General features: G+C 41.3%; 1 protein-coding gene and 1 long non-coding RNA gene across 6 annotated transcripts in view; one reads left to right on the top strand and one right to left on the bottom strand.

Annotated features, from left to right (window-relative positions):
* The window catches only part of STOX1 (storkhead box 1), a 69,828-nt gene extending 55,558 nt beyond the window's left edge, over positions 1-14,270 (top strand). For 3 of the 5 annotated variants that reach the window (XM_072628769.1, XM_072628768.1, XM_072628770.1), the window contains exons 2-4: positions 676-828; positions 5,127-7,545; positions 13,852-14,270. In XM_072628769.1, the coding sequence (XP_072484870.1) occupies positions 676-828; positions 5,127-7,545; positions 13,852-14,008 (2,729 nt within the window). In that variant the 3' untranslated portion in view covers positions 14,009-14,270. Of the gene's footprint in view, positions 1-675; positions 829-5,126; positions 7,546-8,864; positions 8,934-13,851 lie in introns of all 5 variants that reach the window. The other 2 variants (XR_011971596.1, XR_011971597.1) reach the window with 2 other exon arrangements.
* Positions 14,271-26,323: 12,053 nt separating this feature from the next.
* Positions 26,324-27,059, bottom strand: LOC140525087 (uncharacterized). Its single transcript, XR_011973925.1, has 2 exons — positions 26,807-27,059; positions 26,324-26,702 (listed from the first exon to the last, which is right to left on the bottom strand). It is a non-coding gene; the product is annotated as an uncharacterized lncRNA (long non-coding RNA).
* Positions 27,060-27,179: the final 120 nt, after the last annotated feature.

The raw sequence follows: 27,179 nt of genomic DNA, 5'->3' as shown, positions 1-27,179 counted from the left end.
GAAAGATGGTTTTACATTCTAATATGGGAAGACAAAATATAAAAGGAACTTGAAATGAGGGTGGGGATCTATGGTCAGGGGAAGAGACCACAGGAGCTGAGAGTGCTTCTAATATGTGAATTCCTGGACTGCAGTGAACTAGGGGGATGAAGAGGTTTCTGAGGCATGGTAGAGAAGGCCAAAGTATAGCCTAAAGCCATGTACTGGGCATGGTGCTAAATGCTAGGCATACAGATATAAACAATCCAACTACCCCTGCCCTCAAGGCACTTCCATTCTAATGGGGAAAGACCACCCAAGGGAAGTTGGGAGGCAAAGGGAGAAGGAATACTTTATCAGGGGAAGAAAGAGAAGGATTCTAGAGAGGGTCAGGTATGAGGCAGGGGCTCTTCCTAAAGTGGTGGTTGACGGAGGGAGGTCCTTTGGGGAGCCCTTTCCAATACATTATCTCATTTGAGCCTCACAGTAACTCTGTGTTTTGGCTTCCGCAGGCATTGCTGCTCTGTTTTATAGTTTCGCCGCTGCTGGAAAGCGCTAGTTTGGTTCTCTCTGATTCCACGAAAGGGGAGAAGAATGAAGCATTTGCTGAGAGCCGCTTGTCATCCTGATTGGACTGTCTGGACATTTCATGTTGTGGATTTTCAAGCTGTGGTTCTGTTTTGTTTTCCTCCGTAGGGGATGTTTTTCCAGTACAGATGAATCCAATTACCCAGTCCCAGTTTATACCTCTGGCTGAGGTCCTTTGCTGCGCTATAGCGGATATGAATGCAGCTCATGTTGTGGTGACCCAGGAATCCCTGATGGATCAGCTAGTGAAACACTACCCAGGTACAGGCAGAAGTTTCCCCGCTTTGTGGAGGATGAATGATGCGCTGTGGGTGGCTGGTTGGTAACACTATTCCAGTCTGCCTTAACAAAAACCCTTAGGGATCAGAGGCCATAAGCCCAGAAAACCTTAACTCTGGCAAATACCTTACTTTGCAATGGCACTTGAACCTTGTTCATTGTAAATATTGAAATAATTGTTGTAATAATAGTCAACTGACATTTATTTTATACAGTGTTTTAAATTAAATGATTTATTTAAATTAGTATATTTATTTGAATTAATTAAATTAAATTTTTGTCATGGTAATATCTGGTACCTGGACAGGATAGTCCAGTGGAAAGATAGCAGGTTTGGAAACAAGAGATCTTGGTTCTGATCCTACATCTGACACTTACTACCTAGTTAACCTCAGGCTTTTCACTTAACCTCCCTGGGACTCAGTTTCCTCTTCTGAAAAATGAGGAAGTATAGAATTATCAGGGCATAGTTCTAAAGCTGGAAGGGACCTCAAAGGACTAGTAGTCCAAGAGTGGAAGGATCTACCTCAAGAAGTGATGGGTTTCCCTTCATTGGAGGTCTTTTAAGCCAAAGATGGATGACCACTCATCAAGGATGCTATAGTGGAAAGGTCCTTTTATTTTTTGGAGTAGACAAAATGATATTTGAGGTCTCTAGAACTGTGAGCTTATGCTCTTGTTTTCCAGAACCATAGAATATCTATCTGTAAGCAGGATACTATTTTGAAAAAATTAATTTTGATGGTAAAAGGACCCACATGTACAAAAATATTCATGACAGCTCTTTTTGTGATGGCAAAGAACTGGAAACTGAGGGGAAATTGAGGGAGCCCATCAATTGGGGAATGGCTGAACAAGTTGTGGTATACGAATGTCATGGGATACTATTGTGCTGTAAGAAATGATGAGCAAGTGGACTTTAGAAAAACCTGGAAAGACTTACATGGACTGATGCTAAGAGAAATGAACAGAACCAGGATTGTATATAGTAACAGCCACATTGTGAAATGACTGACTTTGATAGACTTAGCTCTTCTCAGCAATGCAGAATGATCTAAGACAACTCCACAAGACTCATAATGGAAAATACTATCCATATCCAGAGAAAGAACTTTGGAGTCTGAATGCAGATGGAAGCATTTGCTCTGCTTCTCTTTTGTTGTTTTGTTTCTTCTTTCTTGTGGTTCCTCCCATTACTTCTAATTCTTCTTTGTGTCATGACTAATGTGAAAATATGTTTAATATGAATATATATATATAAGTACAGCTTATATCAGATTGCACATCATCTTGGGGAGGGTGAAGAAAAGGGAGAAAACAAACTCAAAATCTTATGCAAAGTGAAAGTTGAAAACTAAAAATTAATTAATTATTTAAAAAATAATTTTGGTAATTTCCCAACTTGAGAAACCAATCAGTCAATCAATAAGCATTTATTAAGTGCCTTATATGTCCTGAAGTCAGTGCTTCTTAGCACATTGCCTGGCATGTATCAGGCACTTAAAAATACTTGTTGAGTGGTTGCTAAAAAGACCAGAATGAAGCAGTCCCTGTCTTCAAGAGACTTGAATATTAGTTATATGTAACTGAACAATATTTAGAATTTGATTTGGACAAGACTATAAAGACTATCTAATCCAATCTCTGTTTTTTTTCACCATTTTTTTATACTGACCTTAAACACACACCAAATAAAATGAGTATTTCTTATATATAGCGTGGAATGGACAGAGAATGGTGTGTCTATTGTGAACATCTTTTGTTTTTGACAATAAATTTAACCGGTAACTTTCAAAACCTGATTCCTTTTGACCCTCTGGTCTCTTTCATTTTTGGAGGGAGGGAACCTTTAACTCCCTTGAACAAATTAAACAAAAACCTTGTAATCAATATACATAGTCAAGAAACTCGCACATCAGTTCCATGTCCAAAAGTGTACGACTCTTTCTGCATCTTGAATCCATCACCTCTGTTAGGAGGTGAGTAGGATGCTTCACCATTGGTCTTTTGAATTGTTGGCTGCTGCACCGATCAGAGTTCTTAAGTTTTTCAAAGTTGTTTGTCTTTACAATGTTTTTGTTATGATAAAAAATCATCTCCTGGTTCTGGTCACTTCACTCTGCATCAGTTCATACAAATCTTCTTAAATCTCTCTGAAAACATTCCCTTTGTCATTCCTTACAGAATAATGATATTCCGTTACCACCATATACCATGCTTTTCTCAGCAGTTACCCAATAGATAGGCATCCCCCTATTTTCCAGTTGTATGTCACCATAAATAGAACTACTCTGAATATTTTTGTTACATATGCATCTCTTTAGTCTTTCTTTAATTTTTTGTAGATATGTAGTAGAGGGGTAGAGGTAGAGATGTAGTAGTGGTGTTGCTAGGTCAGATGGTATGCCCTGGGTAGTGACTTGGAGAAGCATAGTCCTCTCCTTTTGGAGAAGAAGAAACTGAGGTCCAGAGCAGGCAAGGGCTTTACTCAAGGTAGCAAATGACCAAACCAAGTCTTCTGACTACAGAGTGCCCATCGTCTTTCCACCATGTTGTTATTGAGTCATATCTGAGTTTGTGACCCCATTTTGGAATTTTCTTGGCAGAGGTATTGGAGTGGTTTGCCATATTGTACATTTCATTTTACAGATGAACAAATTGAGGCAAACCAGGTTAAGTGACTTGCCCAGGGTCACATAGCTAATAAGTGTCTGAGGCCAAATTTGAACTCAAAAGAAGGAGTCTTCCTGACTTTAGGCTCAGTGCTCTATTCACTGAACTACATAGCTGTCCTAAATCAGCTTCAAACGTATCATCTATGACTGAAGTACTGTTGTTATTTAAAAATTGGTTTTATTATAAACTTAACAATTGTCAATAAAAAACCAAACAAATCAAATGTTATAACACACAGGGGTAGAATCTAGATAATATCCTTAGCATTTAACAAAGTAGAACTAAGTGAATAAACAAACAACAGACAAGCCAATGCTTGATTTTGCTCTGTGTCTCCATCTAGGTCTCTCTGAAGCATAATGGCTTCTAGTTTTTATTTTTTTAAAAACATATGTAGTTACTTAGCCACTGCATTTACTAATCTAGTTCTGGTGATCTCACTTTGCATCTCTATATATCCTTGTTCGATTCATGTATTTATTGTTTTCTCCCACCCTGTGATATTCATATTATTAATTAATAATTATCAATTCATTATTAAATAATCACATAATTATTAATTAAACAATTCATATTATTAATATTTTTATTTTTTGAGACTGGGTCTCCCTGTCTCACCCAGTCACCCATGGACCTGATCCCACTGCTGATTGGAAGTGCCCCATTTCCAACATGGGATAATTTGCCCCTCATTAGGCAGCCTGGTGGTCTCCCATCCTTGCGACTCAACATATCTGGTTAGTTCACTGCAGCTCAGAACAACAGAGCTCATGAGATGATCTAGACTCCCCCTTCCCTGGTAGCAGGGATTACAGGATTGAGCCACTGTACCCAGCTCCATCAATTGTTCAACCATCCTCCAGTCCTCAAACTTACAGGTTCTCAGAATGGTAGCTATACATTTTAGTGCCCAGGACAGGCAGCACAAAATGTAGCCTCAAACTAACTTTGTAGCTCATGATGTGAAAATGACCCAGTTTAGTAAAGTACAGTTGAATTGGAGGAGAGGCTCTGGGAAATTAGCTTCATGGTGGGAGGGATGCTGAAACACCCCCTATATAGGAGACAAACTCCAAACATGGGTACCCTGATAGGAAGAGAAGAGAGGGAAAGACCTCAACACTAACTCTGTGCAGAAAGTCCGGGAATAATGCCCATTATTGGGCAGAGACACAAGGAGAGGGGAAGAGCTAAGGACTGGGCTGGACTGGGGAGAAAACTTGCCCTGTGACAGCACTGTATTTTAACTTTTGCTCCAGGCGAGTATTAAAACTCAGTTGTTTCCAAGCTACTAGAAGAGTATAATTGCTATCAAAATGTAAAATAGCAAGTTTTAAAATTCTATGCTCTGAAAATAATTTTTAAATTTTTTGCCTTCTAAATTTTGGTGTCCTGAGGTAAAACCATAGTCACCTCATCTTAATTACAACTCCACAGGGTGTTTACGATTGTATGTTATCACCAGTAGAGATTGTTGCTATTAACGTTTGACCCTTTGCACAAAAAGTATAAAAGGTGTTTTAATCAGGAATGAATTCATCTCATGAGATCATCATATTCTTTCAGATGGAATTAAATCTCTGTCACACCTTTCTTTGTTTTAGGCATAGCCACTCCCTCACAAGAGATCCTTTATACAACCCTGGGGAATTTAATTAAAGAAAGGAAGATCTACCATACTGGAGAAGGATACTTCATTGTGACTCCCCAGACTTACTTCATCACAAACACAACAGCAACCCAAGAAAAGAAGGGAGCTGCACAGGGAGATGGTCACCCACTGCCATCTTCGGTCACTTACCTGGTCAGTATGGACAACAAGACAGAATTAACCAAAGAAAACATCAGTAGTCCCTCCCACTGCAAATCCTGCCGCTGCTTCCCAGACCCGTGTCCTGGAGAAGGACCAGTAGCACCACCTACAGGAGAAGTGGGTAGGAGAGGGCAGAAGAACTTGGGGGAAGCCAAACCCTTAGTACAGAACCAGGCCATCTCAGCATCAGAGGAGAACCGACTTTGTAATGGGACCAAATCCTTACCATCCACCAAGGACAAAGAAAAGAGCAAGAAGTTTGGTCTCCGTCTCCTCTGGCGCCAGATGTCCAGAAAAGAAAGGCCCAAGAAGGACCATCGGACTTTCTCTGCCCAGTTCCCACCTGAAGAGTGGCCTGTCCGAGATGAGGAGAACTTAGACAATATTCCTCGGGATGTTGAACATGAGATTATCAAGCGTATCAACCCCGAGCTGACTGTCAACAACTTAATCAGACACACAGTCCTAATGCAGAACTACGAAGAGCGGAAAAAATACATGAGCCAGGGCACATCCACTGACCTGCTGGCAGCCAACCACAAGCTGCCACAGCAGCAGCCGATGAAAGCCGGGCTGAGGAGACAGCAGAGTAGGTCAGGAAGGCATAGGAGGAAAAGACATTCGAGCAGAGAGAGGTCAAGAGGCCGGAGCCAGAGAGGCTCTCAGGGTAGTGAACCAAGGTCAGGCATCACCAGACTAGAGAAACACTCCAAGCACTTCCCTGCTGAGGCTGTGCCCAGAGCCAAAACCCCAGAAGAAGGACTGGCTCAGAAACCTTTAGGGGAGACTCAATCAGAGGTTGCCAACCCCCATTTTATTTACAAAAAAAGAATCAACAACCCTTTTCTAGGCTTTCCTCACAGGGGGAACCCAATAATTAGAGGCTACAAGGACCAGAAGAGCAGTGACCTGAAATCCAAGCAGATCAAAAAGCCCAAAAAGTCTTTCCAAAGGTCAAGGTCTTTGGATTCCTCAAGAAATGTTGACAGTGAAGGACAACAACTGAGCACTGAACAGCCCAAAGATAAGATGAAGCCAGGAATACCATTTAATCGTAGTACTGCTTCTGTCCAACCTGTCAGTGATGACATCCAAGACTTCCCCTTGAATTACTCACAGGGTGGGCTTTTCAGAATAAGTAGTAAGGGCCATCCCTTTAGAGAAAGCCAGCCTGGGCATAATGCCTATGCTGGTCAAGACAAGGTAGTCTCCAATGTCCAGTGGAAAATTCACTCCTGTGCTGATCCAGTAGGGAAGACCCAAACTGAAACACAGCATCGCTCTGTGTCCCAGGCCTCTTGTTTAATAGACCGCACAGCCCGTGGGCATGGGCTGATTGATCAGGCCTTTGTGCATCAGTTCCAAAATCTTGGCCTTCTGAGCAGTGCTCACCGGGTCAGACAGCCTGAGAGGCAAAGCAGAGATACTCCAAAGGAGCTGACTATGAAATGTTGGGAGCCCCTCATTCAAGAGAATGAGGGGTTTACTGATGACGATGACCACCAGGCTTTGTACCAGAAGGATGTGGATGGTGAAGAGGATGCCTGCAGCTCTTTGGAGGAGGAGGAGGACGAGGAGGACGAGGAGGACTTTGCTGAGAAACACATCCTGTGTCCAACTCTGCCAAACCACATCCCATATTCCTTTACAGATGGAAGCCTGTGGGACAATTTAGGGAAAACTCAAGTGACAGAGGGACATCTGGACCACTGGAAGATAAGTAGTGATCTGACTGATTATAGCAGCAAAATACAAGGGTTTGAGCCTCAGATTTCTGAAAGAAATGACTATCACAGACCTGCTGGCACTCTCACTGACTTGGATGGGCACCAGAAGATGAATTTCTCAGGAGAAAACCATGGCCCCCGTCCATGTGGCTACCACTGTGATGAGGAAGCTGGTGCAATCCCAAGGGCCCAAGCTTCTTCAGAGCTTGTCGATGGCAGTATATTTGATTATTACAATACCAGCGAGGCTGACTCTGAGGCAGAAACTTTGCAGAACTCCACCGGGGAGATGGGGGAGAAAACAGGTTGCTGGGGTCTGGGACCACAGGGTGAGGAAGTGAGGAAACATTTCAGACAGAAGCCAGAGCTCTTTAGTGACTCACGGATGCCAGGTTTGGCCCAGCATGTCCAGCAGGAGCAGAATCACTTGGAAGGAACTGAAAACCACAGTCTGACAGGAGATAGTGGAATTGATTCTCCACGGTAAGTACATCAGTCTCTCCTGGGACTCGGTGGGACCAAGGACAGGCTGAGATCTTTAGGACCTTCTACTTTCTTCCAAACTGTATTACTGGGATATGATCGGGTCTACTGTATTGCATCCATCTCTTAAAGTGAAGCATTACTTAAGGAACAGTTTCAAATATATTTTCCATAAAGGTAATTTAAAATGTTGATCTGGTGTTTAGTTAAAGCTTCACTGAGACATCTCTGAAAACAGAAGGAAAAATGCAGACTGCTGAGAACTTCCAGATGTCCTAGAGGTTTAGAACAGAGACCTGGCAGGATTGTCATGTAATGTTGGATCTGTCCACTATCTACCTAATTTTGAACGAATAGATTTGATTTGTCAGCATTTCTCCAATTTCACTTTAAAAGAGAAGCATTTGAAAGATCATCTTGGTAGGGATGTCAAGTCTAATCATTAGTGAACAACCATGTAGTCGTTTAAAAACATTTGAAAATTTTATGAATGTTAACAAAGAACCTTGAGAGATGTCAGACAGTTAAGGAATTATATCACAGTGGCATTTAGTTTGCCCTAAATGAAATCTCAATCATCTCTATAAGGGTACCTGATTTCCTAGGATAAAAAGGACAAGAATTCTAAGAACTATCATTTACATAACCCTTTAAGATTTAAAAGACACTTTACAAATATGTCCAGGAAGTAGGTGTTGTTATTTTATACATGAAGAAACTTGGGCAGACAGAGATTAAGTGACTTGCTCAGGGTCACACAGCCAGTAAGTGTCTGAAGTAGGTTTAAACTCAGGTCTTCCCAGAGTCCAGGTCCAGAGCTCTATCCACTGCACCATCCAGTCACTACCTGCTGAAAATCAGGTGTTTAAAAAAAAAAAGGCATAAATGAGAACATGACTACTTTCTATTCATTTCTACCCAATTCTTTCTATTTTACAAGGACAAGCTATTTATCTATTTGGGCAAATCATTTGCCTTCTCTGAATTTCAGTTTCCTCATCTGTAAAATATGGGAGTTGGACCACACACTTTAAAAGTTTCCTTTTAATTAATCAAGCAACAAGGACTTCTTATGTACCTATGTATATCAGACATTGAGCTGAGTTCTAGAGAAACAAAGACAAAAATGAAATCATCCATATCCTCAAGGAGTTTGCATTTTAATTTAAGCCTATGAACATATATAGAATATGTAATAATAATAACAACAGGCATTTAGATAATGCTTTAGGGTTTGCAAAGAGCTTTATAAATATTACCTCATTTTATCCTTACAGCAACTCTGGGAGGTGGGTGATATTATTGTCCCCATTTTACAGATGAGAAATCTGAGGCAGGACAGAACTGAAATGACTTGCTCAGGATCACACTGTTGGTAAGCGTCTGAGGTAGGATTTGAACTTAAGCCTTCCTGACTCCAGGTCTAACTCTCTCTTCACTGGACCACCTAGCTTTCTCAAAAAAGAATTTATGGTACCTTGGGGAGGGAGGAAACTATCAACTGGGGAGATCAGAAGAGCATTCAAGTTGAAGCCCCAAATTCTATGATTCTATATTCTAATTAAAATTCAGTCTTTTATAAGGGTTTCAAAAAAAATGCTCTGAGCTAAAAAATAAAGAACAAAAGAATTCATTTCTTTTCCTCTGTTAATCAAAGAATAAAGTCACTGATTCCACTAGAAGGCATTAAAGACTCCTGTAGATAGAAGCTCCCCTTTGGTTCTCTCCAAAGTCCCATGGTAGATGTGTAGACATCAGCATTTATCATGAGGATACAGACTGGTCCACATGTGTTTTTTCCTTTTTCTTTTTTTTCCCTTTATTTATTTATTTTAAGTTTTCAACATTCATTTCCACAAAATTTTGAGTTCCAAATTTTCTGCCCACCTCTCCCCTCCCCCCACCCCAAAATGCCTTGCATTCTGATTGCCGCTTCCACCAATGTACCCTCCCTATTAACACCCCTCCCTTCCCTTATCCCCATCTTCTCTCTTGTCCAGTAGGGCAAGATAAATTTCTATACCCCATTACCTGTATTTCTTATTTCCCAGTTGTACGCAAAAACAATTCTCAACATTTGTTCCTAAAACTTGGAGTTCCAATTTCTCTTCCTTCCTCCTTCCCCACCCATCCCCACTGAGAAGGCAAGCAATTCAATATAGGCTATATATGTGTAGTTTTGCAAATGACTTCTATAATAGTTATGTTGTGTAAGACTAACTACATTTCCCTCCATCCTATCCTGGCCCCCATTTCTTCTATTCTCTTTTTTGACCTTGTCCTTCCCCAAGAGTGTTTACTTCTAATTGCTCCCTCCTCCCATTTGCCCTCCCTTTCATCATCCCCCTCCCCACCCTGCTTATCCCCTTCTCCCCTACTTTCCTGTAATGTAAGATAGATTTTCACACCAAATTGAATGTGCATGTTATTCCTTCCTTGAGCCAAATGGATGAGAGTAAACTTCACTTTTTCCCTCTCTCCTCCCCCCTTTTTCCCTTCCATTGGAAAAACTTTTTCTTTCCTCTTCTATGAGAGATAATTTGCCCCATTCCATTTCTCCCTTTCTCCTCCCAATATATTCTTCTCTCACCCCTTAATTTTATTTTTTTAGATATGATTCCTTCCTATTCAACTCACCCTATGCACGCTCTCTCTCTCCCTCTCTCTCTCTCTCTCTCTTTCTCTCCATATGTGTGTGTGTGTGTGTGTGTGTGTGTGTGTGTGTGTGTGTGTGTGTGTGTGTAATCCCTCTAACTACCCAGATACTGAGAAAAACTTCAAGAGTTACAAATATTATCTTTCCATGCAGGAATGTAAACAGTTCACCTTTAGATTCTTGTGTTTGAAAGTCAAATTTGCTTTTCAACTCTGGTCTTTTCATCAAGAATTCTTGAAAGTCCTCTATTTCATTGAATAACCATTTTTTCCCTTGAAGTATTATACTCAGTTTTGCTGAGTATGTGATTCTTGGTTTTAATCCCAGTTCCTTTGACTTCTGGAATATCATATTCTAAGCCTTTCGATCCCTTAATGTAGAAGCTGCTAGATCCTGTGTTGTCCTGATTGTATTTCCACAATACTTGAATTGTTTCTTTCTGGCTGCTTGTAATATTTTCTCCTTGACCTGGAAACTCTGGAATTTGGCTATAATATTCTTAGGAGTTTCTCTTTTTGGATCTCTTTCAGGAGGTGATTGGTGGATTCTTTCAATAACCCTCAAAGACTTTTTGAACCTCTTTTGCCAATTGAGTTAGTCTATTTTTAAGGGTGTTATTTTCTTCAGCATTTTTTGGGTCTCCTTTAGCAAGCTGTTGATTCGCTTTTCATGATTTTCTTGCATTGCTGTCATTTCTCTTCCTAATTTTTCCTCCACTTCTCTTATTTGATTTTCAAAATCCTTTTTGAGCTCTTCCATGGCCTGGGACCATTGCATATTTGTTTTGGAGGTTTTGGATGCAAAAACCTTGCCTTTTATGTCTTCCCCTGATGGTAAACATTGTTCTTCCTCATCTGAAAGGATGACAGAGAATACCTGTTCACCAAGAAAGTAACCTATTATGGTCTTATTTTTTTCCCTTTTTTTGGGCATTTTCCCAACCAGTTATTTGACTTTTGGGTCCTTTGTGAAGAGCAGGGTATGTTCTGGGGAGCTGTAAGTTCTCAGTTCCTCCAGGGTGGCACAATCAAGGGAGAGGAGTTTACTCCCTGGCCTGGCTTGAGGCTGAGATTCATATTGGCTGCTCAATTCCTCCAGGGGCTTTAGGTAGGGGCAAGCCACCACTCAGCCTGAGGTTCAGACCAGCTGCTCAAATCCTCCAGGGGCTTTAGGTAGGGGCAAGTCACCACTCAGGGCTGAGGTTCAGATCAGCTCCTCCAAGAGCTTTACGCTGAGGCTCCAACAGTGCCTGCTGTGGCCACCGCCACCTCAGCTGCTGCCACCCACTGCTGCCACTGCTGCACTTGGGGTCTGGACTAGGGGAGGACCCTGATCCCTTGTCGCGGAGGTGAAAAAGCCCTCTCACTGACCTTTGAAGCTGCCTCTGGCATTTGTGGGTTGGGGGGTCTGGGAACCTCCACTGCTGCTTCCAGGGATTCCACGCCCCCCTCCCTGGCCTGCTGTCCTGCTCCTCCCTGCGCTGGGCAGCCAAGGTGGGGTTACGGTCCACTCTGCGTCCAGTGTGATAGACCTTTCCCATTGGCCTTCCAGTTTATCCTAGGCTGGAAATCTCCTCCACTCCGTCATTCTGTGGCTTCTGCTGCTCTAGAATTTGTTGAGAGTCTTCTTTTTACAGGTATTTTATGGACTGTGGGGGAAGAGCTAGAGTATGTGCATCTTTCTACTCTGCATCTTGGCCCCTCCCCCCTGTTTTTCCTTTTTCATAAAATGTCATATTTTACATGTGGAAGTCTCTATAATTTGGATGAACATAATTTGGGTAGGTAATGATAATTAATCAGCAAGCTTTTATTAAGTTCTTTCCATGTGACCTGGCACTGGGTCCTACAGGTGCATAATGGTGGTTATCACTAGAAAGTTTATAATGAGGGTGGAGGAAGGTATATGGGGGGGTCACTTTTAGGATTGTTCTTACCATCCTCACCCCTGACTCCTCCTGCATCCATCCCCCCAGAAGCTGGAGAGAAGAAGGGCAGCATTTTCCTAGATGTTCTGTGGCTGGATGTCACTGAGCAGACTTAGTCCTGATCTCTCCATGTTTGCTATTTAACCACACAGATCAAATGTGCACATGGAAGGACATGGGAAGGGGGCTTTTTCAGCTTTGTGTGTGTGTCCTGGACCCCTTCACAGAATAATACTTTAAAATACATAAAATAAAATATACAAGATTACAAAGGAATCCAAATAAATCAAAATACATTTCTCAAAATATTTTTTAAAAACATTCAGAGACCCTGGGATCTATACCCCTGGTGTAGGGGGAAAATTATTAGGTCACATGAACAAGGACAAGATCCACTGTGACTGTAGAGGCCTAGGACGGAGGAGAAGGGAGTGATGTGGAAGAGGCTTCTGGTAGGACATGATGAGTTTTCACTAGGCTTTTGTATGAGTGACTCCTCTTTGGACCTTTGTTTCTTCCTCTGTAAAATGAATGATTTTGGAGTATATGATCAGATCTGCTCTGAATCCCATGATCTTGTGACCCCAGAATGAGAAACAGAAAATGATGATGAAAAGAGGATGAGAACTTTAGGCATTAGAGATGACTGCTGATATGTGTGTAAAAGTTTTAAGTTATTTATTAACACTTTAAAAGCATTGTTTGGTCCTCTTGATTTTGTTGATGGTAGTGGTCATTTTTCAGTCATGGTCTACTCTTCATGACCCATATTTGTGGTTTTCTTGGCAGAGATACTGGAGTAGTTTGCTATTTCCTTCTCCAGCTCATTTGACTGATGAGGAAATTGAGGCAAACAGGGTTAAGTGGCTTGCCCACAATGACAGAGCTAGTAAGCGTCAGAGGCAGAATTTGAGTTCAGGAAGGTGAGGTTTCCTGACTCTAGGCCTGGCATTCTATGCACTATGGCACCCCTTAGCTGCCTCAGATATTCTCAATAGCTCTGTGAAATAGATGCTCTTAAGAGACTAGTCATAGGACCTAGGCCAGTGATTTCATTGGTATATAGATTGACACAACAGTGTATAGTCTTAGACCAGAAAGAGGTTCTTAACCTGGGGCCCACAGACAAAGGCAAAGTTGAAAACAGGGGAGCAGAAGTCAGTTCAACAACAGAAACATTAACTGTCCAGGTGTTTCGATCTCAGTGCCTGGAACATAAGTAGGTGCTTACTAAATGCTTAGGTTTTTAATATTTCTCATTTTTAATATATTTTATTTCATCTTCATTTCTAATCTTCTCTCCCTTATGCATCCTTTGTAACAACTAATTAAAAAGAGAGAGAAATCAGTTCAACAAAACCAACCAACCAACAAATCAGTGTACTTTGATGGTCTATGTAGTGTCTAATACCTATGTCCACCACCTCTGCAAAGAAAAGAGGAACGTCCTTAATATGCGTTTATTGAATTGAACTACATATGCAATGCATGTGATGATATCATAGATGTCCAGTTGTGGAACACGTTAAGCATGAAGAACACCTGTGACTGAGGACCTGACTTCTTTTAAAATTGTAATTCAGGCCTAACAGAGTTTCTTTTTACTCTTTCATAGTAATAAATAACCAGGGGATGCAATGCCTTACTTGGTTAATATAAACAGAAATCCAAAGCACTTTTTTTTTTTAAAGTAACAGCTCTATTTAATTTTCTATATCTTTAGGACACAGAGCCTGGCATCTAATAATTCTGTTATCCTGGAGGGGCTAAAGAGAAGACGGAATTTCCTACAGAGCTTTGAAGGCATAAACAGCACAAGGAATGGACAGATGCTCACATCAAATTCCTTACTCCAGCTGACACCTGTAATAAACGTTTGAGTCTTCTTTTTCTCTGGGAACTTGAGGCTAATTTTTTTTTGTAAAAAATGTACAGCCTTCACTGTAAGTGTCTTAATCCACTGCCTATATCCGATTCACCCATGTTTTACATACATGCTTTATAATTCTTGAATATTTGCACTCTAGTCACAGACTTTGTTCTATTTCTGATCTTTTAGAAAAATGACTTTTAAAAACAATTTATTTGAGTATAGAGTCACTGAAAATATTAGAATGTTTACAATAAAAAGAAAAAAGCAGACGTGGCATTAGTCATCTTTATTGCCGTGCAACAGAGTCAAAAGGACATGGGAGAGGCAGCTAGGTGGCACGGTGAATGCAGCACCGGCCCTGGGGTCAGGAGGACCTGAGTTCAAATCCAGCCTCACACCAGCTGTGTGGCCCTGGGCAAGTCTCTGATTGCCTAGAAGTAAAATAAAAAGGACATGGAAGTTGGAGGCAAAGCTATTGGGTTTGTGTCCTGCATCTGAGCTTCTCTGCCTCTGTGATCTCTCTTTACCTGAATGTCTTACCAAATAGGAATAGTATTGGTAATGCTTGCACTGCCTGGCATAGCGGGATACATCCTGGATGGCTCCGGAGTCCCCAGTCCAACCATTCCTGGTAGGATGTAAGCCGTTTGAGGGCAAGCATATTTATTCTTGGCTTTGTGTCCCTAGTGCTTAGCACAGTGTCTGTGGGATTATAGATTTAGAGACTCAAGGGACCTTGGAGATCATGTAGCTCCTCTGCCCCTTATCAGACAGATGAGGGAGCTGAAGGTGCTAAGAAATGAAGGGTCGGTCACACAGCTAATAAATATCTGGGCCCAGTCTTCTTGGCCCCAGATCTGATGCCTGTCTGTTGTGCCACACTGCCTTGTCAATAACAAATATTGATCTTAATTACATTTATTACTTAATTACAGTCACACTGATAATTTAATTGAAAAAAGATTACTGGGTGGAGAAAGGCTGGGGACTGAGGAAGGCTGCTTCCTGGAGGAAAGGGCTTCAAAGGGTGGGAAATTGAAAATTCTTTCTATGTAATTGGGAAAAATGCTATTAAAAAAATAAAGGATGAGAAAAAAATCAACAGGTGTGGGGAGGCGGGAGCAGGAAAGAACAATAAGACTGATCAATGACACAAACAAAGGAGTTAGACCAGAATAAAGAGAGGAGGGAGAGGAGAAGCAGGGACCGACGCTGGAAAGGGGGAAGGAGGCATTGTCCAAGGGCTTCAAATACAGGATAAATGATCAAACTTTCCTTGGTAGGTGCTGAAAGCCAAGTAAAACAGTCAATGAGCATTTAGTAAGTGCTTGTAGTATTCCAGGAACTGGGCTAGATCATGGGGATACCAAGACACATGAATTCCCTGCCCTCAGGGAGCTTGTATTCTATTGGAATAATGATGTGAGCTATGTATAAGAATTCATCCGTAGTGGTATGAACTGGAGAAAGAGTTCTAAAGACCTCAAATTCTATTGCAATAGTCTGTGTAGGTGGTAATGGGGGCTCTATTAGGGCAACACTGGAAATAAGAAAGGGAAAGGATGAGGGAATATTATGCAGGTAAAATGTACAGGCCTCAGTAAAAGATTGAAAATGAGAATGAAGAGAGAAGGAAAAGTCAAAGCTAACCCTCTGATTTGGAACTCAGGAAGCAGGGTGAATGCTGGTGCCTTTGACCCACCTCTAGGAGGAATGGATTTGGAGGCATACATAATGACCTTGGTTTTGGACATGAAGAGTTTGAGATGCTGGTGGCACATCCCAGTGGAGACATCCAGTGGCCAACTGGAGATATAGATTTGGGAGACTGGCAGAGGGGTAACAGTTGAACCCCTCAGAAGTAATGGGAGGGAGGAAAGGGAATTCTTCCTTAGGTAATAACTGGGCCAGATGGCCCCTGAGGTCCCTTGGCTGAGATTGCCAACAAGCTCTCCAAGGAAAAGTGTGGAGGGGAAGGGGAGATGGGCGAGGTCAGATCCTTAGGAACACCTACTGCAGGCATCAGGACAAGGAATGGGTGAAGGAAGTTGGGGAAGAAAGAACCAGGAGATTGTGGAGATTCTGAAACCAAAGGAGTAGAGAATGTTGGGTTTGGAGGGGGCAGTTAATCAAGTTAAATGCTATGGAGAGGTGAAAGCAAAATGAGTATTGAAAAGAGGCAGTTTGTATTTAGGTCCTGGATCCCTTTGAGAAAGCAGTTCCAGAGTGAAGATGATGGAAGCCAAATATAGAGAAATTAAAGAAGAGTTGGTGGTCTGTGGCAAGGGGGCCTGACAGATAGAAAAATGTTGCAGGAGTCTAGCAGTGAAGGAACAGAGAGAGATGGATGGGGTCAGATGGGTCAGCAGAAGGCATTTTTTAGATCATGCATCAGATGGTCTTAGAGCTGAAAGGCACCATAGAGATCATACTCTTCATTTTACAGATAAGGAAACTGAGGTCCACAGACTTTTGACTCTCAAATCTGTTTACTTCTATTGTTCTACCACTGCCTTGGAATTATAGAGATCTCCATACACTTGTGGATAAAGGGGAAAGAGCCAATCCCAGAGACAGTGAGAAGTACCCGAGGGAGGCAGAGATAGATGAGTGCTGAACCCCGTTCAGAAGCAGGCCAGAGGGCATAGGGCCAGGACCTCAGGCTGAGAGATTTACCTGATTGTGTAGAATAGCTCTTCCTCCGTGTCTAGTGGGATTTGGAGGGGAATTGAGGCTGAGGATTAGAGAAGGGGGAGCTGAGGAAATTCACTTTGGATGGCTTTAATCTTGTTGGAAATGGAAAAGGAGGCCATGAAATTGCCAGACTTTGGTACTGGAGAGGAACATAATAAGGAGAGGATCAGGGAAAGGACATCTGGTACATGAAAAAAAAGCTTATAAGTAAGAGACAAGAGAGAATAACATAACTGATGTTTAAAAAGTGCTTCAAGGTTTGAAAAGTCCTTTATTTACATATATTATCTCTTTTGATCTTCGCAACAACCTCATGAGGTAAATACTAAGGGTGCTATGATCTTCATTTTAAGAATGAGGAAACTGAGGCCCGGAGATGGGACATGACTTACCTGGGGTCATGTGAGAGGTGGTGTTTGAGCCCAGGTCTCTCCTGACCCAAGGACCAGGGGACCTCTTTCCATTCCACCTCATGGAAGTCTAACTAGGATTTTGGAGGACAGAGGTAGATAATTGTTTCCCTTCACGATGTTGTCCATGTAGCTTTGCCAGAGGGTTTTGTTTTGTTTTGGGGAATTATTTTGGTTTTGTTAAACCAAGAAGTCAGTATATATTTTTGAGAAGGAGGGTTAGTTGAGGCTAGTTGAAGATTTGCTTCAGTAATAAAAGGAGAGACTTTATCAACACAAGGCTGTCCAATCAGGAAGCAGTGTGGTATTGAAAAATAATGAATTTGGGAATCAAAGGACTTCAGTTCGAATTCCTACTCTTCCATTTACTTCTCATATGACCTTCAATAAGTCATCTAGTCTCCTTGGGCTTCAGTCTCTTTATCTTTTAAATGAAGAAGTTGAACTTGGGAGCAGGCCTTTGCTCACTTTAATTCCCTGCTCCACCAAGAAGCCCCAGCCTTTTAGGCCAAAGTTAGGAGGAAGCCTAGTGGCTGGTGCTCCCTCTGCTCCAGAGGGGGTAGGATGGGCCAAAGACTAGGAAGGTGCCTAGATCTATATATAATCCTATGACCAACCATTAGGCTCCCTCCAGCCTTGGTCTAATCTGTGTTCACCAGTTACACTCATCCAGCTAGACTTTCAACATGGATTACACAAATCTGTAATTATGTGGCCTAAACATGGCTCTTTATGAAACCAGACATGTTCCTCTGTCATCTCAAAAACACCTCATGAAACCACAGGAATTACAGGTGGAAGAAATGTCTTAAATTGCCATGAACTCCCCAAAGCTTGGGGGAAGATTGTTCCCTAAGATATACGACATCCACTGCTGTAGATTACTTTGTCATGGAAACTTTAGCTGGACCTATTGACTTCTTTTCCCTTTGTCTGTTCTCTACTAATGAAAAAAAAATAAGCAAGCTGACTATTTTCTTGACTCATCCTAAATAGAAAGGAAAAATGAGCATGTGTTGACAGAATTGGCCTTGTCAGAGGACTCCCAGGGAGGCAAAGGGATATAGTGAGAAAAGGACTGAATTTCAAGTTAGGGCTGGAATCCATCCTCTAATACTAGTGTGACCCTTGGCCTGTAATTTAGCCTCATGGTGCCTCATTTTCTTCATTTGTAAGATGAGAGAGAAAAGTTGGACTAAGTTTCTGCTAAGGTTTCTCAGCTCAAAATCTATGGTCCTGTGATCCATTTTACTTTGATAACTCACTTCCAGGTTGACCTCAACTGAGTCATTTCACTGGGCCTTAATCTATAAAATGAAAGGGTTGATCTCAAAGCTCACTTCCAGCTCTCAACCCTATAAACTACTTGTTGATTGTCAAGGCATCTAAAGTTCCATCATTAGAATTCACTCCTTTTGGTCTTGGAGGTTCTTGAGAGGAGTAAATGAAACTGGAGAGTGGATGAAACAATTATTAAACACTTACTATGTGCCAGAGCCTAAGGGGAGAAGTTGAGAATGCAAAGATGAAAAGGGATCTTATTCTCTGTCCTCAGTGAGCTTAAGATACCTTGGCAGGAGAAATACCAGAAGTCAGCAGGTATATTGACATCTAAGTATATGTTAAAGTCCCTCTTTATGGAAGCAACCTTAGAGATTATCTAGTCCTGCTACCTTATTTTAGGTGAGAAAATAGAGGCTGCCAAAGATGGAGTAATTTACCAAAGCTCACACAGTGAGGACCAGAGCTGGGGTATGAACCCAGGTACTCTGATTGCAGTACCACAACAGGGTCATGTTAGAAGAAGAGAGGGATATGGGAGCTCCATATTGAAGGCAGGACTGGTTGGGGTTTTTTGGTTCTGTTTTGTTTCTTTGTCTCAGCTCCCAACCACCTAGCCCACAGCTTTACACATAGAAGGTGCTGAATAAATGTAGGTTGAATTGAATTGATGTAGGGATATGCTCTTCCTAGCGGCATTGATTGGTTTTGGAAATAAGATTCCGAGGGCAATCAGTTCCACTGGAAGATACAAAAATTTAATTTGCTTCTTGAGTAGTCAAAGGGTTTGGCTATGATGTAGCAGTCTTATTTAGGTAAAACAATAAACTGCGATTTCTTCAGGGGAAACCCCAATGCTCCATGCCTTATTGACAGCTCCGTCTCCTACCATAAACAGCCCTCCCCACCTCTCTTGCCTCACTTGGAAAAAAATAGAGATAAAGAATTAAGATCCATTTGTATCTCTGGACCCAAGTCCGCAGCTCCAAATTTATAAAGATTGGTTTCAATCCTGGGAACATCTACTAAATCCTTTTTCTTTGACTAAATAGCATGTAAATTAATAATAATTTATGAATAACTAATAATACATAGGAAAGACAGTGTGGCCTAATAGATAAATGATCCAGGAAATAATCAAGAAGACTGTAAGTCTTAACACCTCTGATATATACTGGTCTTGTGACCTTGAGCGAAACACCTGCTTGGTGCTGACTAACCTAACACTATAGGTTGCAGAGAAACTGCAGATTTGCTTCAGTGGAGAGAGTTTTCATACTGGGAATTACATATGCAATCATAGTAATGGGCAAAAAGAAAAAAAATGGTGGTAGGGCAGAATGGTGGATGTACACACAGACCTACAAGTTAAGAAGACCTGGGTTCACATCCAACATCTAATACAAACCTGATTGATCTACTGGTGACATAGATCATAGGCAAGACAACCTAACCTCTCAGTGTGTTGGGCAATTCTCTAAGATTACAAATTAAATTAGAATCACTCATCTAAGTTGGTGGAAGGAGGTTCTGCTCCAAGGGCTCTTCATGGTCCTGAACTTATATATCTGACCTCCCTCCTCTTCTCCAGAAAAACTATGTTAATAGTAATTATTTACAGTACAGAAATTATTTTCCAGAAAAAGGTCTGATTTATGACCATATTGTGTAGTTAATATCCGAACAATGGTACTACTATTAATGGATTTCCATTGGCTTGAATTATGAGAAGAAAGGGACTGTAGAGGTCATTGAGTTCAGTCCCCATCTCATTTTATAAATGAGGAAACAGCCCAGGGAAGTGAAGTGGCTTGCTTTACACAGGTATTAGAGAGCAGAGATTTTTTTTTTTCACTTTTAACATTCATTTTCACAGAATTTTTGGGCTCCAAATTTTCTCCCCCCTTGTCCCCTCCCCCCACCCCAAAACACCAAGCATTCTAATTGCCCCCATCTCCACTCTGAGAGCAGAGATTTTTTACAAAAAAATGATTGTTAAATTTTTAACATGTAATTAGGAAATATTTGATGAAATAAAAATAATTTTAAAAAAAGAAGAGCTTTGATTTGAAGCTATCTTTTGACTTAAAATGCTGTGTGTTTTGTACTATACCAGGGGTGGGGAACCTGTGGCCTGGAGGCCACATGAATGAATCCACTGGATTCAAAGGGCCACACTTGAGGACCTAGAGAGCCACATGTGGCCTTGAGGCTGCAGATTCCCTATCCCTGCACCACACTATGGTAATATGATTTACCTTCTGCAAGTAAAGTCAGAACTCTCTTCAGCCTGGTATTTGTAGGGATTATAGAGCTAGAGCTACAAAGTACCTTAGAAGTCATCAGCCCCAACTATTTCAGTTTACAGATGAGGAAACTGAGGCCCAGCGAGATTGAGAGATCAGGTCCAAGATACCTTCTCCCTCCACCATGAACTTCCCACCTTTCCTGCTCATCTCACTCTGTGCCACTTTACAAACTCAGTGCTCCAAACAGATTGGATTATCTGTCATCCCTTAAACACATCCTGTGTTTTTCTACCTCTATTATCATTGCTTGCCCATTCTCGGTGCCTAGGAAGCTGTTCCACCTTATCTGTATCAGGGTGATGCCCTATGTACCCACTCCATCCTTCAAGACCCTTCTCCAGGAAACCTCCCCTGGATGCCTCAGGCAGGATGGGCTCCCTTGTCTGATCTCATAATGGTTTGTGTTTTACTTATGCATTTATAATCTCATTTATATTCTGGTTATTCATGAACATGTTATTTCCCCTAGTAGAGTGTAAGGTCCTTGAGAGTAGGCATTGCCTTATCCATCTCTGTATCTTCAGGACTTAATAGTACTTTGTACATGAAAGGTACTTAATAAGTATTTGTTTGGTGAAATTGTGTATATTGTGGAGTGAATGAATAAAAAGACACTTGCTAACTGGATCAGGCACTGGACTGAATAATGGGGTTCCAAATACAAAAAAAAGAGATCCTGCCCTCAGGAGCCTTACATTCTGATGGGAGAGACAACACATAGAAGGAAAGGATGACCAGGGGAGAGTGGGATAATAACGAGTCCCCACTTATATTTCTGACAACAACGCTATGAGGTGGGGGGATACAAGCAGGCACTTTGTATAAATGGAGTAGTAGACAGAGAAGAGACGGACCCAGGAATCAGGGAGTCCCCTTTTTACAGATGAGGAAACTGAGGCTTCATGAGGGCAAATGGCAGAAACAGAAAAAAGTGTTGATAGAATTTGGAGTCCAAGAACAAGCTCGGCTCTTGATTGTCCAGGTCACCTCAAACAAATCTTCTTACCTCAATGGAAGCCAATTTTCTCCTCTGAAATGATCAGCTTAGAGCATCTTGGAGGTGTCTACCAGCTCTAACCATGTATGACCAAATGATGTGTCCAATGTCACAAAGGGAGTATAAGGGAGGAGCCAGCTGTGGTCACAAAGGTCTTCCTACTCTGAGTCCAATGTTTTCTCACTGACACCAGTGTGGAATTCCCATAGGAGGTTGGTTTTTTTAACATTGAACTTGGACCATAGTTAGTCAAGCACATTGTAAGCATTAAAGTTCATTAGCAAATTCCTTTTGTCTTTAATATGATATTATTTATAGTATGGCTTGAGATTGGAATAGAATTCCTTGATAAGTCACGCCCTCTTGTGGTCCAGCAGATGGGACACAAAACTGCTAAAACAGAAAAACCCAGAATTTCCAAAGTAATCAGAGTTGTTATGAATCTTAGGGGTTTCTCGGGGGTACAATTCCAGGGTGAATTGGGACATATACGTCCACAGACATGGAATAAATGAGTCCATTTAATATGATTGCTCAGGGATTGGCAAGAGAATTCACTGTTGGATTTCAGTTTTTATGCTGCATATCATCCTTCCGTGCTTTCCTCTTTCTGCTGTTTCTTAGTTATCTCCTGGAGAGAGTAGGCAGGAAAGACATCATACTTAAAACTCACGTAACTCCCTAACCGTATGGATCATATGTATACAAGTATTACACATATAAAGTCTTGGAATTGCTAGGGAATTTGGAAAGCACGGTCACCTAGTCTATCCCCTTCATTTTACAAAGGGGACAGCCAGATCCATAGAAGGGAAGTAACCTGTGGAAGGGTCCACAGCTGGTGCACAGCAGCAGAGCCAAGACTCCAACCAATCTTTCTTCACTCCCAATCTTTTCATTCCAGCTTTCCCTGCTCATTTTTGAGTTACCCAATTTTACAAGCTCCTAGAAGAAAAACAGCACAGCACAGTGAATAGACTGTGGGACTCAGAAGCAGAAAGACCTGAGTTCAAATTTGATCTCAGACTCTTACTAGCTAGGTGACTCTGGGCAAGTCACTTAACCTTCAGCTGCCTCATTTTCCTTATCTATAAAATGGGCTTAATAATAGCACCATCCTCCCAGGATTGTTGGGAGGATCAAATGAGATGATATCTGTGCAGTGCTTTGCAAACTTTAAGACACTATGTAAATGTTAGCCATTATAAGAAAGGGGCCAGAAAAGTGGGACTCATTCTAAAACAAACTGAATTTTGTTAAAAACAAACCAGTTGACATTTGTTACTTGCCCCCCCCCCCCATCACCACCACTTGTCCTCATTTCTAGGGTCACTTTTAAAAGATGATCGTTCTACCAGGAGAACGCTGTGCACAATAACAGCATCGTCATGCCATGAGCGACTTTGATAGACTTGGCTCTTCCCAGCAATGCAATGATCTACAACATTTCCAAAAGACTCATGATGGGAAATGTTATCCACATCCAGAGAAAGAACTATGGAGTCTTAGAGCAAATCGAAGCATACTATTTTTCTCTTCTTTTGTTTTTTATTTTTTCTTCCTCGTGGGTTTTTCCTTTTCTAACCAATGTGGAAATATGTTTAATATAATTATACATGTATAGACTATATCAGATTGCTTGTCATCTTGGAGAGGGGAGAAGGAAGAAAGAGGGAGAAATTAGAACTCAGAATCTTATAAAAGAGAATGCTGAAAACTAAAAGTAAATAAGCTTTTTAAAAAAAACTGATGGCTCTATAAGTAGACAGTGGTATCAAACTCAAATAGAAACAGATCTCTGCAGTTGCACACTGACTTAGCAAACTCCAAATGAACATTATCTATAGTTGTGTTGCATTTTTATTTATTTTGTTAAACATTTCCCAATTACATTTTAATTTGGGTCAAGCAGTACTCAGAAATTTTGACGTAGCTTGTAGCCTTTTAAACCTCTAGATTAAACCAACACCTTCTACCGTGAATCAAGTTAAAGTTCTAAATGCATGCATGACTCAGATGCAAACAAATGAAAGGAACAAGGGAAAAATTACCTTCCAGGTCTATGGATAGGGGAAGAATTCATGATCAAACAAGCAACAGAGATCACAGAAGATGAAATGAATGATTTTAACTACATAAAATTTAAAAGTTTTTGCTCAAACAAATCTAACATGGTTAAAATTAGAAGGGAAAGAGGTAACTGAGGGGGGGGAAATCTTTGTAGCAAGTTTCTTTGATAATGGTTTTATATAGAAAATACATAAAGAGCTAATTCAAATTCATAAAATTAGATAAATGATCAAAGGAACGGAACAGTTTTCAAAGGAAGAAATCTAAGCTACCACTAATCATATTAAAAAATCTTCTAAATCCCTAGTAATCAGAGAAATGCAAAGTGATAAAAATGATGGTTCTATTTTTCATGCTTAGGTAGATTGATAAAACAGGTACAACATGTTACATGAATTTAGTGGAAAGAGGGCCTGAATTGTACTCAGGAAGCCTAGGTTTGAGTCTAGGTTCTGACAACTATGAGTCAGGTGACCTTGGACAAGTCACTTGCATTGTTACTCAGAAGCTCAATTTCTTCATCTGTGAAATGAGGATAATACCTTGCTGAAGGAAGTGTTTTGTGTACCTTAGTTTACAAAGTGCTAGAGAAATCTGAGTTCATCTTCTCTCCTGGTTCCACTTTCTAGTTATATGGTACATTTCAATGGGGGAGCTAGGTGGTGCAGTGAGTGGATAGAGCACCAGTGCAGGAGTCAGGAGGACCTGAGTTCAAATCTCACCTCAGACACTTGACACTCACTAGCTGTGTGACTTTGGGCAAGTCACTTAACCCCAATTGCCTCGCCCTGGGTCATCTCCAGTCATCCTGATGAACATCTGGTCACTGCATTCAGATGGCTCTGGAGGAGAAGTGAGGCTGGTGACCTGTACAGCCCTCCCTCAGTCAAAACAAAGTCAAATGCAAGTCATGTCATTATTTCTCTAATGGCATGGTCTTCTTCGGCAATGAAGGACGAACACACCTCACACACCTCACATTTCAATACTTCAACGGATCCTTCATCTCATCAATGTGGGTATTCCCTCCACTAGTGTAGGGCACTATCTATCCACTCATTCTCATTCTTTAAAATTCTTGTCCATTGGCTATAGAGCTAACTGCCCAATGAGCTCAAATTTTTCCTCTGTGCTTTTATGGGTACGAATGCATCACAAGATGCTTTTCCTGACTCCCATTAATTCTAGTGTTTTCCCTTTGTTGATTTTCTCTACTTTATCCTGTATGTAGCTTGTTTGCAAGTTGCTTGCATGTTTCCTCCATTAGACTGTAAGCTCCCCAGGGAAGGGTATATTTTTGCCCTTCTTTGTATCCCTAACACTTGTCATAATTACTGGCCCATAGTTGGTGCTTTACAAATGCTAGTGTACTAACTGACTAGTGATTCTTCTTTTCTGGTCATACAGTGCTTGGTGTCTTTTATGCCACTCTGGGAGAGTGAGGGTACAAGATGTCACTAGTAACATGCTAGATTATCCAACTAGGTGGCATATGGATGAAGCAAGACTTAGCTTCAGGAAGATCAGTGTGTGAATCCTATTTCAGAACTCACTAACAATGTGACTCTGGAGAGGTCACTTAACATCTTAACATCCTCAGTTTCTTCATCTTTAAAATGAGGATAATATTAGCACCTTACTTCTTTGTTATGAGGATCAAATGAGATAATATAACAAAATGAGATAATATAAGTACCTTAAAGCATTATAGAAATATTAGTTATTATCATTATTAATATAATTATTAGTTATTAATATCATTACCATGTGATCAAGGGTCACCCACAATTTTAATTCTTTATAGTCTGGGATTTCCTATTCATAGTCATAGAGCATGATATAATGGGTAGAGTACTGGACTCAGAATCTGGAAGACCTGGGTTCAAACCTTGCTCCAGTCAATTCTCAGCTTCCTTAAACTAAGTCCCTTCATTTCCCTGGGTCTCACTTCACCTGTAAAATGAGAACATTGTACTTGATAGGCTCTAAAGATCCTTCCAAGTCTAAATCTATAATCCTAAAAGTATTAATGTTAAAAGATGAGATTTTATGTCAGGCAGCAACTTTGGACTGTTGAAAGTACTATGTGATCTCCTAAATGCAATCCAACTGGCTTTCTCCTGCTTATTCAATCCTGGGCCCATCTGGTTGTCCATCTGCTGTGACTGTCTAAGAGATATATATACTCTGATATACTAACTCAGCAGACTGTTCATCCAGCTGCATGTTCTGTTCTAATGTGTGGGGGCAGATCAAACATCTCCCATCCTTCAATTTCTAAAATTAGAGGTGTTATGAGCAGACAAGAAAGGAGTGTGGTGTGGTGGATGAGCCACTGGACCTAAAACCAAGAGGCTTGGTTTTTAATCTAAGCAGTGGCATTTTCTTTCTTTCTCTGAGTCAGTTTTTTTCCCCTGTAAAACTAACAGGTTGGACCAGATGACCTCTAAGGGCCCTTTCTGCTCTAAACCAATGACCCTATGATCCAAATGACCAGTTTACCAAAACATTTACCTTCTAGCTCTTACAGTCTAGGAAACTTTGGTCAAGACTTGTTGATCTTATTAATCATTCAATCAGTCAAACGTTTATTGAGTGCCGGCATGCCTTTAAGGCTGGAAATACAAATATAAACAAAAAAGACAGTCCTCAAAGAGTCTATAATCTAATGGGGGTGGGGGAGGGAAAACAGGAGGTTGAAGAACTCATGTGCAGAAGAAGGGTACTCCAGGACCGAGGTGCAACGGAGAAGTCCAAAGTACTGCTGGCAGGCGAGAAAATTAACCTCAATCATTTTATAACAACAATAAATGATATTACTGTGAAAGGGAGCTTAGTCCCGAGGTTCCATCACTATCCATTGTTCCTATGTTCCAAGTTTGCCACAAATTGGATCGAGTTCTCTGTTCTTTCTTTTCTTTCTAGGCCCCGTTTGTGCTCCTGCAAAAATGAAGATCAGGATGCATGTGCGAAGGATGCACATATATTACATGCATGCGCATGTGTTATCTACGCATGAACATGCACCACATATAGGTACATACATGTGCATGGATCACAGTGCGGGCTCCTGGCAATGGGCGTCCTCCAGGGACCTCAGGGAGCCCACTCCCCACCCCTGGGGCATGCCGCGCGGTGTTAGCACAGGTCGCCCAGGCCACCCAGTTATTTGTAGGTCGTCTCCCCCGTCAGATGGTAAGCTCCTTGAGGGCAAGGGCTGTTTGTACAATCTTAACACACAGATCACACTGGACCAGCGCTGGCACACGCGTGTCTAGGCAGCCACCTGCTGCGCACGCGCCTCAGGGCCGATCTCCCAGGGCTGGGTCGGGTTATTCCTTGCGCGGATTGGCTGAGGGTCTCAGCGATGAGCCAATAGCAAGCTCTCTCCTCCCATTGGCCAGAGCTCCGCGACGC

Source organism: Notamacropus eugenii, chromosome 1 (genome assembly GCF_028372415.1).
Source record: "Notamacropus eugenii isolate mMacEug1 chromosome 1, mMacEug1.pri_v2, whole genome shotgun sequence".
NCBI lineage: Eukaryota > Metazoa > Chordata > Mammalia > Diprotodontia > Macropodidae > Notamacropus > Notamacropus eugenii.
The sequence above is the reverse complement of the archived record's forward strand: the minus strand, read 5'-3'. Positions and strand labels throughout refer to the sequence as shown.